A 15,272-nucleotide genomic window follows, 5' to 3' on the forward strand; every position below is an offset into this window, starting at 1 on the left:
ATTAGTATTATTCATTTCTTTCATTGAATATGAAAATACATAATTTTCCATCAGATAAATATAATTTGTTTTTAAAAATTGAATGTTTTATTTGCTTTTCAAATATTATATATGTATATATATCTTTAAGTATATAAATAGAAACTGACTTATTTTTTCTTTAAATTATAGATAAATTACTTAATGATGGACATAAACATAGGCAAGGTACAAAACAAGTGTGAAATGTGAAGTAAAGAGCTTTGTTGTCCCCTCCCTTTTGAAGTAAACACCCAACAAACCAAGTTATTCCAATTTTTTTTACCAAATAAAAAAAAAAGGGAAAATGAAGAGTTTATACCAAGCCATCCTTAAAAATTACACGTAAGCCGCTCTTCGCATTCCCAAACACCGAGCCTGTCGGTTTACTGACAAACTTAACGTGTTTTCCGCCGACGTGGGTGAGAGAGAATATTGAAAAGGAAATCCAACTACTGAAGAAAAAGATTAAAATTTCCCGTCTCCATTTCTCATCAAACTTTCCTTCCTTCAGGAAAGAGAAAGAAAAAAATTTTTTGTTTTCAATTTTTTCTTTCTCTTTCTCTTTCTTCTTCTCTTTCGCTCCACCACACCATCATGTCGTTTCCTCCGGGAAGCGGACGCCGCTTTTCAGCGGCTCTTCCTTTGTTGTTTCTCTTGGCTCTGTCGTTTGCTGTTGCCGCCACCGCCGACGGTGCCTCCCAGGACGATGGCCCTCAGTTACCTTCCTGTAACAATCCGTTCAAATTGGTAATTTTGAATCAATTTCATTTTATTATTATTATTTACGACATTTCGAAATGCTTTGGCATTGTGTTTTGTTCTATATATAATTGGTTAATTTTCGATCTGGATTTCGAAATAATTCGGAATAGTTCCAAATTTAATTTGCTCCATTAATATTTTGTTTCTTAATTTTTAGGGTCTGAGTGAAGGAGATGGATATAAATAGAAAGAATAAAATTATTTCCTTTTTCTTTAATTGGAGAAACCAAGTTGGTTTGGATAGATTCAGTTTTGATTTCTGTGGGATTTTTCACTGACAATAGAATTGAAGTTGGGTATATTGGGATATTGTTTTATCCAAAGAAATAAAGAAGTTGGGATATTGATATTGGCTGCAGCCAACATGCCCGCAGGTGGCGAATTCCATAGGCAAATTATAGCAAACATGATTCTGGGAAAAAGAATTCGAATAATCTGCTTGATTGGGATTTTTTAACAAGATAGAGAGTCGAAGAAGTAGGGGTCTTCTGGGATTTGCATTTGTACAAAAAGGGGTTTAGGATTGTTATAAAGTGGAAGGTGGTTGGTAGTTGAAGGTTATTTTTTACTTTATAAAGGAAAAATTGAACTAGTTGCTACTAATTTGAAACAAGGGAGTGCTGAAGAGTGCAAAAATGTATATGAAGAGAGGTTTTCATTAGGAACATTAAGCCTGCTGCAAACTAGTACTGTTAGGTAAAAAGTAGTGAAAGTTAATTATTTAGGAAGGCAAGGACCAACCTTGAAAATGTGGGTTCCTAGGATGCAGGAAATTGGTGTGGTTATATAATGGTTATAGGTGGAAAACAATGTTGTCTACCTGTTGTTTAGTGAAAATTTTGAGTTTTTGTTTGTGATCTGAAGGTTTTGACTGTTATTTGGTGGTTCCACAATATTATGAAAGAAGCTGATTACTTTATCAGTGGTTGTTGAAACTCATTTTAGGGAAAGATAGATAAATTAGAAGTAGCGAGTGTGATTTTTGGCATGGTAGGCTCTTCCTTAATAGAGTTCAAAAGATTAATATATGTTTACCCTAATTCCTTAATAAATTGTGTTCAAATCTTCCAGGTTAAGGTGAAGATCTGGGTTGACGGCGTTGAAGGTGAAGATTTAGCTGGTTTAACTGCAAGCTTTGGAGCTTCATTGCCCGAGGAGGCCAGCAAAAGTCCCAAATTGCCTGCTGTTTTCTCAAATCCCCTAAATGGCTGTTCTAAATCTTCTTCGGAGGTTCTGTCCCAATTTATCATGCTCTCACAAAATTTTTGGTCAACTTGCCTTTCCAAGAATTGTTTGGCTTTTTTGTAATTAGTTGGAGCACATTTTTGTTAGATTAAGTTAAGTATAGTGAACTTTATAAAGCACATGCTCTAAACTTCTCTAAGTTCTGGGAGGACCACGGGAACCTATGAAGTTGGGAAGAATTTTGAAGATTTGAGATAATACTTTATTAAAATTTAGAATAAAGTTAAACGGTTGCATACGCACTATTATCTGATGTAAGCGAAATGAAAAGTTTTGAAGCATCATGGTTAGAATTTTCTGCTTTCAGCTCTCTGGCTCTGTAGCCTTGTCTACACGTGGTGATTGTGACTTCACGACTAAGGCTAAAGTTGCACAGTCAGGAGGCGCTGCTGCCTTGCTGGTGATAAATGACAAAGAAGGTTATATGTTTTTGTTTGCTGGCATGTGCTATTTGTATTTAAATTTTGTTTTGAAGTTCAATTTGGATGATTGATTAAAAGAATGCAATGGTTTATTAGTCTCTTACATAAGCTTCCATTTTTTGTAATTTCTCCAGAGCTTTACAAGATGGTTTGTTCTGAGAACGATACTTCTTTAAATATTTCAATACCTGTTGTGATGGTTCCAAAATCAGCGGGAGATGTGGTTAACAAAACTATGGCAGACAAACATGGTAAGCACTTGATATCATGAGCTAACATGATATATATCTTTTTTTTTTATCTACTTTTAGTTTTATTCTTAAGATATGTATTAGCTATTTCCTTTTCAAAAAAGGAATGTCTTAGCTATTTCCTAGATTGTTAGAAACATGGATCTCTTGTCAAGAAAGTGTTAATGATGGATTAAATACACTTATGCCTCTAGATCTTATCAGGGGTGGGGCTACATTATACAGGAAAATAGTAGACCTGCCAAACACAACTAGCTTTTGATTAAGGCTTACTTGATTGAGTTGAGTGTAGAAACATGTCTAACCTATTGTTTGGCACAGCTTTAGAGAGAATGTGCTAACATTTTCCCAAAAAACTTGACCATCATTGGTTAGTCAAGTAATGATTTTGAATGGTTCAAGTCTAACTGAAGAGATTGTCTAATGCCATTAATGAATATAAGGATTGTCATTTTGGGGTTATATATATGTGTGTTTCAGAATGTGCAGGTTTTGTGTGTTGATGCATGTATGCATCTACATGTGTCAGTGTGAGCAAACTTTAAGCTATCTAATTGTTTATTTTTCAGTTTTAAAAGATAGGAAAATTTTTTATGTTACTAAACAAAATCTTTGATGTAATTTCCCTCATTGATGAACTTTAAATATAAGAATTTGTGGCTTTCTGCTTTCAACATTGGCATGATCTGAACTTTCACTAAATTAGTTCCCTTTCTTTTGAATTGTCAACCAAAAAAATATATATATACAATTTGGAATTTAAGATTAGAATGCCTTATCTGAGTTGAGTGCGGCACTATTCTGGCAGAAGCTTTGAGGGGATGGGATGCTATGCAGGCTAAAAATTAATCCATTGAAAGTTAAGAAAATAAGTGAAATAGTGATAGAATGAATCATATGTCTGAAATAGCTATTGCAGGTTCCACTTCAATTTGCTTCAGTTTGCAACATCTATTCCCAACAAGGTTCATGTTATCATGTCTATATTTTCATTCTCTTTTTTAAACCCTGAAATCCCAAATTAAGCCAATGTCTTGGGACCAAAACTTACCCAGCAATTCCCAGCTGAATTCGAACTTGGTTGCTATAATAAGTCCTAGTCCTTTAGTTGAGGTTCACACTTTTGCTTTGGTTCTCTACATGAGGTTCAAGCTTTTGCCCTGATTTTATTTAAGGTTCTATCTTTTTCTATTAAAGTTCTATTTCTTTTATGGGACAATAGTTTTCCAACACTTGAATATTTAAGAAAGAATAAAGATTTTATTTATATATTTTACATAAAAATACTAATATATAGAGTTTGCTCATAGTTCATTGTTGGAGCCTTCTCTCTTTCAAATCTAGATAAGGTTCTAGAATACTATAAATTGATTGCATTCATTAATATTTGATACCATACTGGGGCCTTAGAGATATCAACTCATTGAAGCGCACAGAATATTAGGTTAACGATTACGAATTTGCTTCTGTTTAACCCTAGTGATTGCTAAAGGATCCTTTGCTTTGAAACAGATTCTGAATTCATTACTATAAGTTTATGAATTACTTCAGTTTGGTTCATCTTGATTACAACTCTCCACTCTCACCCAGCCAATGATTTGAACTGACTTAATCATTTTTATATTGTCAACAACGAATACTTCATCTATGAATTTTGTTATCTGAACTGATTCTAAAAGTGAGATGTATGATGTCTAATTGCTATTAAGATTTGAAAGTTTTATTACCAACATATTGATCAAGTTTACAGAAACTTTGCACATATTGACTAAAATAAATGCTAAATGTTCCTCACAATTTTGAGAAGAGTGATTTGGCATTTGATTCGATGCTTTTAGAGATTTTAAATTGCAAGAAATCATTTAGAAATTTTTTCTTTGTTGCCTGCTAAATTTTATTCGGTATGTTACTTAAAGAAATAATGGTTTATTTTATCTTCTCTAAGCTATTGTTTGTTTACATGTGTTATTTTGAGCTTTGGTTATATGTACACGTACATTCATGATGCATACATTCTTTCTAATCTTTTAAGCTTAGTTTCATATGAAGATTCATTTATGTCAACTCATGTTAATTTCCAATGCAGTGGAATTCCTATTATATGCACCAACCCGTCCTGTCGTGGATTTCTCGGTGTTATTTTTGTGGGCTATGGCTGTTGGCACAATTGTCACTGCTTCACTTTGGCAAGAGTTTGGTACTTCTGAGCATACTGATGAACGCTATAATGAATTATCACCAAAGGTTTATCACTTTCTATTCTCTATCCGTTATTATGAAGTTTACAGTTTCATCATTTATCTGATGTGCGTCTTATAGAAAGAAATTTGTTAACACCTGTTATAGGGAGTAATTGCTTGTGATGTAAATGAATAACGTATTAGGTTATCCCAAAATTTTGAGCACCTATTATTGTAGCCTTATTAATGACTCTAATGGAAATTGCATCTTTTAAGAAAGTTGATTCGTGCTCATAATCAGGCCATGCTATTTTTTGAAGTTCTATTTTCCTCTCAAATTAAGTTTATGGCAGTTCTTATTGACTGTTCTCTAATTGGTGGGTGGGCCTGGCAGGCAGTATACAGTTAATTGTTTTGTTCTTAGATATTTTATTATATTCCGGTGAGTTGGTAGATGATTAGCATTTCTATAGTTTTTCTCATATCTCTAAAATGCCAGTTTGATGGGTAGTATGGTTTGATTATTGCGATAAAATTATGATGTTTTATATTGGCACTTGTCACTGCAACGGGATCTCTGTAGTTGAGGTCCTTTGTGTGGAATTAGGCAAATGCACCTGCAATTAAGACTGCATCATCAACACTTAACGGTTAATGCATTTGATGCTTTCTTTAAAAAGTTGTCCTGAATATGAAGTGATGAAGTCACAGTTTTTTTTCAATATAAAATGAGTAACTCTATTAGAGTTTTCCATAAATATTTTTGTTATTAATATGTTTTCAAATTATATATTGAAGTTTTCCGCATAAATTTTTATATTATAAGTCTTGAAGCATATGTAAAAGTTTTTAACATTTAATTTGTAAGTGAGTAGTTAATGTTAGAACTGGAGAACTGTTGACGTGGATGGAATTAGGGATTTTATAATTTATAACATTGAAATTCAATTTTGATAGGATTCATTTTTAACTCAATAACTAAGTACTTCTGAACTTAATTTATAATTTTTATTTATGACATATATATATATATATATATATGTAGGTTTATATTATATCCATATATTGTAGATCATTTCTTAATTGGTCTTTTCATAAGTGACTAACCCTGATACTGCTGGACTAAATGTGTTACTCAGGAATCATATCTAAAGACCTTAGATGGTTGTAAGAGAAGACTGGTTTTATTGCTGCTGGGATATGCTGTGTGGAAAGCATATCCTTTTTGTATCATATTTTGCATTCCTTTCTCTCATCCTTTTCTTAGTGCCTCTTTGAATTCTCAGTTTTCCTTCTGATTTTATCATTACAACATGATGTCCTTGATTACAAAAACGAAATTTAATTGATTTTTTTTTTGCTGCTTTTGACTAGGAGTCTTCCAATGCTGGAATAAGCAATGATGATGAAAAGGAAATCCTTGATATCAGTGCAAAGGGTGCCGTAGTTTTTGTGATAACGGCATCCACTTTTCTGGTGCTGCTGTACTTCTTCATGTCCTCTTGGTTTGTCTGGTTGCTGATTGTACTCTTCTGCTTAGGCGGTGTTCAGGTAACATAGTTATTTTTTGTGTTTAATGTGTTATTTATCATGTATGTAAATATGCCTGTTTAAATTAGCTAATACTTAGACAGGGCATGTTAAAAATAAATGACACTTTTGAGTTGGTTTTTTTCTCTGTTATATTTGTGGATTGTTGTATGTCAAATGGAACTAAAATAAAGTATGTTTGTTCCTCCAAAAATGTAACCATGGCAGATATATTATTTATAAATCCTGATTAGAAATGCATGACTGGGTTGATTTTTGATGCTGTCTTTCTGCATATGTTATGTAGGAAGAAAAGACCATCTTTTTGTGAAATCTTGTTTCTGCAACATGCATATGAACAGTATTGAAGCAGCTATTTTTCCCCTACTTCTCTATTTCTTGTTATTTGCTTTTTCTTTTTCTTCACAGTGGTATTTTCTCTTATCAACCTCTATGTTGGCTATCTGTTCAGATATTTTCTTTTTTGTTTCTTTGTTTTGTTTTTCAGGGGATGCATAATTGCATTATGACGCCGATATTAAGGTATGCTTGGAATTTGCTGCTAAACCGGATAATAGCTGTTTTATAAGATCTAGTTTCTTTTTGTTCCTGCTCCTAATGTAAGTGTAAAAGCAGAAAATGCAGGAATTGTCCACAGAAGACACTGAATTTGCCTCTTTTTGGGGAGGTTTCTATCCTCTCACTTGTGGTTGCGCTATTCTGTGTGATATTTGCTGTTGTCTGGGCTGTCCATAGGCGAGCATCATATTCATGGGTGGGCCAAGATATTCTTGTATGTCGCCTATGCCACCACTTGCATTCTAGATTGATTATTTTATTTTAATTTTTTGGGAATTGGTCGTACTTTCTATGATGCAAATACCTAGCACTCTCCGTAATGGTAATATCTTGACTTAATAATATGTTGAGTATGTGAAAGTCAATTGTAGGACAGAAAAGAGAGTTGTATCAAATTGGCAATAAGTTGATGCTATTGCAGGGAAACAAGTAGGTTTTGAGATTAAATTTTAGTTTTAGTTGGTGTTAAGAGGATTGGAGATTGCAAGGCTATTATAAAGTTTGGAATTGGATTAAGATCTATGTCAGGAAATTAGGGAGTTAGTTGTTTAGAAGCTGTTCTAGTACTGTGAATGGTACTAGAACATAGCACAATTTAGATTGTTGATTTAGGTAGGTGTAATTGGGGTTTAAAAGAAGTGGTACTTAGAATCCTACGATTGCAATCTAAATTGATCTCATATTTGAATTCTTGGTGATGGCGATCATTATTCCTTTCTATTGTTATTGCTGCTGTTTCGCCTTCTCGTTTTTCTGTTGTTTTAACTAACTTGAGGTAAGTATGAAGTTTGATTGCTGTTTAGAGGTTCGAACATTGTTCAGATGCCTTTTGCTTGGCTTTTGTTGATTACCTGAAAATTGAATTTTTTTTTTTTTTGTTTAATAGGGTATCTGTTTGATGATAACAGTCTTACAGTTGGCTCGACTGCCTAATATCAAGGTACTATGGTTTTAGTTTATTATGTATTTATGAATTATGTTTCACTCCTTGCCCTGATTGTTCTTCATGACTCAGGTCGCTACAGTGCTTCTCTGTTGTGCATTTGTCTATGACATCTTCTGGGTCTTCCTATCACCACTTATATTCCATCAGAGTGTGATGATTGCAGTAAGTTCTTATCTTTTCGGTTGTTGCATGGAATTTACCTTGGTTTGTCTTAATTATTGTAAAGCATTGACTGGTCTTTGGGTTTGACTCCATTGAAAGTATTGAATATTTGTGTCTGATGGAGCAGTACTCTGTTACTTTATTCAACGCCATCAAAGTGTCAAATATTATATCTAGGCTTGTCAAGGTGTCATGATTTCCTTGTGATTAGCCAGTGCAGTAGTACCGATGAACACAGATAATAACACAATCAAATATATGCTGATTGAATAAAGGATGGTTTGCATGTTTGGTTTGGTTGGAGCTAAGAATTTTTGTCATATGCTTCTCATGGTATGATAACATACTTATGGACAACCCTATGAAGTATAAGCCATGCTCACCCATCGCTTACTCGTGCTGAGATTTGTTTATTAGAAGAAGCTCAATTTGAATTTAAACTCTAACTGCTTGGTCAAGGAGGCTTCGATACCACATAAAAGAATCAATAGTGTTTTTAACCAGCCTTGACGACAATGTGTTCGAGGGTTAGTTCCTAAGTCAACTGGATAGATGGCAGGTGAATCCAGCTGCATAATTTTTTCATTTCTTCATATATTTTGTGATTTGGGAAAGAGGGGATCCGAACCTGCTTTTTGAGCATGGGTTATGCACTAAATGCTGGGCTAAATGCTTGAGTTGCTTATTTCAAATATATTTGAATATGTTAGGACTTGACAAAAATGTATACTTGTAGGAAAAATGTAAAATCCTGCTCCTTGCCAAAACGTTGCCACTTAAATAGAGTGGTCTCGGCACAGGGCAAGTTCCTGATTCAATGAGCTAAAGTCAGCTAGGCCCTCTTTCGTTTTTGTTTTTCGTTTTTAATTTTTAATAACATTAAGAACCAGTCAACTTAAGAACTTAAACATAAGGTGACGTTCCAAGGATGAGCTTTGGTCTCTAACATTTTGATCCAATTAATAGGTTGCTCGAGGTGACAATAGTGGTGGAGAATCAATTCCCATGCTCTTGAGAGTTCCTAGAGTTTTTGATCCATGGGGTGGTTATGATATGATTGGATTTGGGGACATTCTCTTTCCTGGTTTGCTTGTTGCATTTGCTTTCAGGTACTACTTTTCTTGTATCCTGTTGACCACTATTATCTGATACCAAGATGCATATTTTTCAGTAATTTGCTTTGTTATTATTCTTTTTGTAGTTCAGGATATGAAAAGGCTAAATTTTTTAGTTTGTGGTAATGCCCTCTCTGAAATGGTAGGGTAAATTTGACCCAAAAAATGGAAGGGATAAAAAACAGACAGAAAGCAGAAAACCCTTGTCAGACACCATTGTAGTCTATGTTTAATGTCTTAGTCATAGTGTTCCCCTATGTACTTTGTTGGATCATATGTACTTTATGGGATCATGTAATGGTCATTTAGCAAGTCATTAACCTTTTTGCTTGGTTTGGTTATATGCGAGTCCCCTTTTATGCTACAATTTGCTTTCAAGCTAATGAAAACCTGCTTGAAAAGTTGGTGGATGTTACTTTTAAGCTAGATATTGGAAATAAGACCAATTTCCAAAAGGCTTCAATGGTAATAACTTCAGTTATAATCCCCTGATAGTTGGATGGAGCTAAAATTGCCCTTGTGGGGTCAAATGTTTTGCACCAAATGTCTTATATTTGCCTTCAGCATAGCATACGAAAATTGGGTTTTTTATAACTAGGATAATGATGTACTTGTAATTTTAGAAACTGAAAGATCACAGCACCAGGACCTTTGTTTTACCCGATTTCTAGCTGAACTTTGCTCTATTGGGCAGGAATCTTGTTAAATTCATTGTTTGAAAGTCCTTTATCAACAGAATAATCTCTAAAGCAGTCAGTGATAATTGTTGTAACCATGGATTGATTATTTTATCCTGTAAAATCACATTAGGTATTAATTGCAATGTTAATCAGTCTTAGAAGCCATGCTTATTCCATTGTGCAATTTTGCTTTATTTGGATTAGCTAGTTAACTTTGGGAGCAAGTTTGAAATTTTTGTAGGTGTTAGAAGGCATTAACTTAGTTGTTTTCTTTGCACTTGGAAAATTGAAAATGAAGGTCAATTATACCTTGTATTAACTTCTATTTTCTGTTTCAAATGGCATGGATTAATCCAATAAGGAGACATAAAGCTAAAGGGTTGCAGGTGGCTCATTATTTTATTCTAAAACCTGTGGAACTTACAAGTTTCAATTGCATCAGTTGGGTTGGGTTACGTTAAGTTTGAATCACTGATTTTTTGAGTCAATTTATATTGGCAGTCAAGTTTCAAGCAGGTCGAGCTATGTTTCCTCTACCATGTTAAGCAAACAGACAGGTTGAGTGTAGGTTGTTTTTGGATTCCTGTTCAGATTGTTTGTTGACTTTTAGAGTTAAATCAGGTTATGGTGGGTCAGAATAGGCAAGATTTTGTTGTATCTTTTTGGATTTGTTAATTTTTGCCACCTCTAGAATTCTCTGAAACAATTATGGTCTTGCTTGACTAGAGCTTGACAAAGGACTATGTCATAAATAAACTCTTAATTCTAAACACAGTATATTTACTGGACCACTTTTAATATTGAAACATTTTGTATGTATGTGTGAGTGTAAAAAATGTTTATGCAAGCAGAGTGAAAGAAGTAGATATTGTCTGAATTCTTATTTTTGCACGAGGAACTTGGAAAGGACTCATATTGTAGATCCAACAAGTTTGGGATTGATTCAGGTCTTGAGATTTCCTTTTGCCCTTTTTTTGAAGGGCTTTCATCTTTGTGTTATAGATGGGTTCATGATTAATTTACCTGTTTGGTTGTTTGTCTCAGATATGATAAGGAAAACAAGAAGCATCTGGCCAATGGATATTTTGTGTGGTTGATAATCGGCTATGGGTTTGGTGAGTGTGTATGCATTATAGTTTGATTAGCTGTTGTTTTTCTTTCTTTCTTTCTTTATCAGGTCTCTAAGATTTCTTTCCCACCTTAGGTCAGAGTAATATATTCTCTGTGAAATTCAACAGTTTCATCAGGCTTACTCATAAGTTTGAACTGAGTTTCGTTGATTGATGTTCTGTTCCTTGCCCAACTTCCTTACCTTACTTCCTTACAGATGTTTATTTAACTCAGTAATGATTTCAATGAATGCTTTAACTGGCTTACATGTTCTGTGGTTTCAAATTGTAGCAAATTTTTTCTAGTGCAAATGCAACTGTTGAGACCTGTATCTGCTTAGTTATGTACTTATATGTAATGAAAGTCATCATATCTGGTTATTACTTCAACTTCAAAGAGAAATTTGTGATTCATGGGCATTTAAATATCAAAAGCATCAGTTTTACCTTTTATTTGTTTCAAAATGACACAAATTAAAATTTGTATATGAATGGCCTGTGGAATTACCAGCTTTATTGTTTCAGGTTGATTTTTACTGTAATACATAGAGATATATGCTCCTGAGATTTCCTCTTAAAGGGAAAAGAAGCTATTTGGTTAACACACACATGTACATGTACTATTGCCATTAGGTTCTAGTTTCTGAAACGCAGTTGTTAATCTTGGAAAACAAGTTCTATCCTTTTGCACATCAGGTAGGTTGCTGAGAATAGTACATTTTGTTTAGTTGAAAGTACGGAATAACCTTGATGTTAGATTTGGGAAAATGAATGAATATCAAAGGCGTATTGTTGTATTTAGTCGGTTGAAAAATTATGAAAAAGAGTTGGATAACAACAAAATAACTATTGTGAAGCTATGGTGATACTTATATGTTTCAATTTCACATATTGCAGGCCTCTTCTTTACATACCTAGGGTTATACTTAATGGATGGGCACGGTCAACCTGCACTCCTCTATCTCGTTCCTTGTACACTAGGTAACACAGTTAAAAATTCCGTTAGTCCAGGCTACTTCTGGCTGGCTTGTCAGAAAGGGTCACACATGCTTTCTCGTTTTAATTCTGTTTGTCTGCTTACCTTCCTCAATTTCTGGTTTTTGTTTTCCTTCAGGAGTTGCTGTCATATTAGGTTTGGTGAGAGGAGAGCTGAAAGGACTATGGAATTACAGCCCCGAGTCATCTTCCATGACAAATCCGTCTGGAGAAGCTTGAGGCAGGCAGTTCTTATGAAAATGGTAATGATCGTTATAAGCTAAAGGTGTAAAGAGAGGGTTTGGTGTTATCTATGAGTACAGGGTTTAAGAAAAGGCAGGGTTCGAGTTTTTGGAGGCAACTTGCCATTAAAACCTATATTCCTGTCTCTTCAATTGTACCTATCTAGTGATATCACAGCTCGAAGCCTGACACCCCCTATTGCTGCTAATGTTGTAATAATCTGGAATGTTATACAGATATGTCATTTTTTGCTTGTGCAAAAATTGTAGGCAGGCAGATACAACTTTCAACCTTTCAAGGTAATTGTGTTGATCTTATTCTTCATATATTAACTGATGCCAATGGAATGGCATGTTGTACAGAGTTGTGAGAAGAGAAGACTATTATTTAGCTATTTTGAGTTCCATTATTTCAATTAATCAAATATTGATGCTGGTTGAGAAGCACTAGCAGATCTGAAATTTATCATTTTTATTAATTGTGAGAACTTCTTATCAACCTACATGCAGAGGTGTCTAAGAAGAGTTGAATGAGCTACGACACTTGAATTTTCTTGTTTCGATTTACTCTTTGAATGTAAATGTCGCGGGCTTGGAACATTAGTTAAGTTTTGTGCGATGCTGTAATTTCGTGTTTGTAAGATTAAGTAAGCTCAAACAAGATTTATTGACAATGGAAGTGAAAACTTAAAGTAAGCAAATATGTAAAAAGATATTGAAAGAGAATAAATAAGTATTATTGTTCTAATAGAAGAAAAATAAAATACTTAAGATCTAAGTATAAAGTAAATTGTTTTATTTGACATACTTGATTTGGTTGTTTTAGGATGATTTTTAAGGATGTTATTTATAATAGCTTATTTGATTTAAACTTAACGTGTAAGTTTTTTAGATTTTCTTAGAGTATAAGAAAAGTAAAATTTTAAAACTATGCCTCTTTGACGAGTAAGTAATCAACAAGAAGTATTCTAACTGTCTTAAATGCTTGGCTGCCAAGACGACAGCTAATTAGTCACAGATTTGCAAACTGTGACAATAAATTTCGGAATTTATATTATTGTATTTTAATAATTTTCTTTCATCATATTTTCCTTATTAATCATATTGGTTATATGTTCTTTGCAATATCTGAAACTCCTAGTAAAATTTGTCCATAATCCACAAGACCATTTATTTATTACATCACAACAGAAAAAAAAAAGAAAAGAAAAATTAACTTCAATTAATAATTTAATATACAAGCTATATATAATTCTGTGTACCATAATAGGATGTGAAATGTTCTCTTTTTTTTTCAATGCTAAACTGGGTATAAAGAATCGATTAATTTAATTAATACCATTTATTAGGAACAAAGGGAAAACTACAAAAATAGTTAATACGATACTGATCTACTGTACAAAACTAGAGACCTTTGTTATTGCACGCTGAAGGCTGAAGCAACAGCGAGCTTGATAGAATGGCTGAAACAAAATCATCTAATGCTTTAATGGAAGACCCCTTTTCCTTTCCTTCCTCTCTCACAGCTGCCCTCATACGTTCTGCAATTTCTTCAGCTCTCTTCTTCATATCCCCTCCTTTCCATTCCTTGTCCATTACCAGTTGTATCAACCTTTTAACCTCTTCCCCTGAAATACTACTCTGCACTCCTCTTGTCAGCTCCACAGAAACACCCATTTCCTCCACCAGCATTTTGGAATTGTATGCCTGCTCTGCTGCCATTGGCCACCCTATCATTTTCACGCCTTGGCTTAAGCTCTCCAATGTTGAATTCCACCCACAGTGGCTTACGAACGCTCCTGTAGATTTGTGTGACAATATCTCCAATTGCGGTGCCCAGTTTTTCACCAGCAAGCCTTGTTTACTGCTACTCATTCGATCTTCAAACCCTTCTGGTAACCATTCTGCTCTAAACTCAGTACTTAAGTCGAAACCAATAGGTGGCCGTATAACCCAAATGAATGGATTCCCACTCTCTTCCAAACCAATGGCTAATTCCATCATCTGTGACGGACTAATAGTATTTTGAGAACCAAAAGAAATGTATAGAACCGAATCAGGATCATGCAGATCAAGGAACTGGATGCATTTTTCAGGAGATATTCCGGGCTCTTTTCCTGCATGTTGTCTGTATAAACCATTACGATTTGCTGAGGATGATGATGACTTATTTAACAAGGGTTTAGGTAGAAGAGGCCCGATAGTCCAAACAGGATACTTGATATAATTTCTCAGCAACTCCAATCCAAGAGGCTCAATCTCTTCAACCGTATTACACAACCACCCAAAAGACTGCAAAGAACCTGAAATCTGAGACTGCATAAACCTGGACCATTGATCAGTACCATCAGCGTTTCTTAAAAATTTATGCAGTTGAGAAACATGAAATCGACACCTTTCAGGGAATCCTGGCAAACTGAATTCTTCAGAATCTGTCTGACGATGTGGAAGATTCGACCACAAGGAAATATAAGCCATTGTACCGTAAGCACCACCTGTAGTAAAGGTAATGTTTATGGTGCCTGTGCTCTTTGCAACATCCACAGTCCATCCGAAGAACGTATCTGATATTATACAAAGAGGTGGCTTGCCCTGTTTCTCAATGATATCCAATAGCAAGTGATGGAATGGGGCTTTGAGTGATACAGATGAGGCAAAGAATTTACCAATTTGATCCAAAGGCAAGTTCTCAGTGTTCTCTATGTTAGGTGGCAAGCCATGATCAGCACTGTTGAACTGGAGCTCGGCCAAGATGATTCCGGCAGTGGGATCTTGGTGAAGAGTGGAACGGAGATATTGGATGTTGAGAGGGGTGTTGGCAATGGCGATGTTGAAGCCTGTGCGGTGGTGGATTTGTCTTGCAAGAGCTAGAAATGGAATAAGATGACCATGAGCCATCAAAGGAAGCATTACTATTTCTATGTGCTGATCAGAGCCCATGGTTCTTTTGGGTGTGTTTGGCTGTTTGCACTTTGCAGCAAGAAGGTTCTGCTTGCAGTTAATTTGCTTTTGTAAAGGGCCAAGGGGCCATTGACAATGTTGAGTGAGTGTGA

The 15,272-nt window shown here is 34.6% G+C and overlaps 1 protein-coding gene and 1 pseudogene across 1 annotated transcript; one reads left to right on the plus strand and one right to left on the minus strand.

Moving 5' to 3' along the window:
* Positions 1-420: 420 nt before the first annotated feature.
* SPPL3 (SIGNAL PEPTIDE PEPTIDASE-LIKE 3) lies at positions 421-12,614 on the plus strand. Its single transcript, XM_021434478.2, has 14 exons — positions 421-768; positions 1,855-2,013; positions 2,336-2,447; positions 2,585-2,701; positions 4,788-4,945; positions 6,256-6,432; positions 6,920-6,954; positions 7,048-7,204; positions 7,877-7,930; positions 8,006-8,098; positions 9,065-9,207; positions 10,938-11,008; positions 11,900-11,983; positions 12,117-12,614. Exons 1-14 carry the CDS (start codon positions 616-618, stop codon positions 12,215-12,217), a joined length of 1,614 nt encoding a protein of 537 aa, XP_021290153.1. The 5' UTR covers positions 421-615; the 3' UTR covers positions 12,218-12,614.
* An 801-nt stretch (positions 12,615-13,415) lies between these two features.
* On the minus strand, positions 13,416-15,208 carry LOC110421156 (UDP-glycosyltransferase 92A1 pseudogene; annotated as a pseudogene).
* Positions 15,209-15,272: the final 64 nt, after the last annotated feature.

Source organism: Theobroma umbraticum, unplaced genomic scaffold, assembly GCF_002168275.2.
Source record: "Theobroma umbraticum cultivar Fairchild unplaced genomic scaffold, ASM216827v3 scaffold_130.0, whole genome shotgun sequence".
In the NCBI taxonomy this organism is placed as follows: domain Eukaryota; kingdom Viridiplantae; phylum Streptophyta; class Magnoliopsida; order Malvales; family Malvaceae; genus Theobroma; species Theobroma umbraticum.

What these genes read in the sequence shown, in the direction of transcription:
- SPPL3 (XM_021434478.2), top strand. Translation starts at nt 616, where the DNA reads ATGTCGTTTCCTCCGGGAAGCGGACGCCGCTTTTCAGCGGCTCTTCCT. An exon ending in ATTATGACGCCGATATTAAG is followed by an intron (nt 6,955 to 7,047) that starts GTATGCTTGGAA and finishes GTGTAAAAGCAG; the next exon opens with AAAATGCAGGAATTGTCCAC. An exon ending in CTCGACTGCCTAATATCAAG is followed by an intron (nt 7,931 to 8,005) that starts GTACTATGGTTT and finishes TTCATGACTCAG; the next exon opens with GTCGCTACAGTGCTTCTCTG.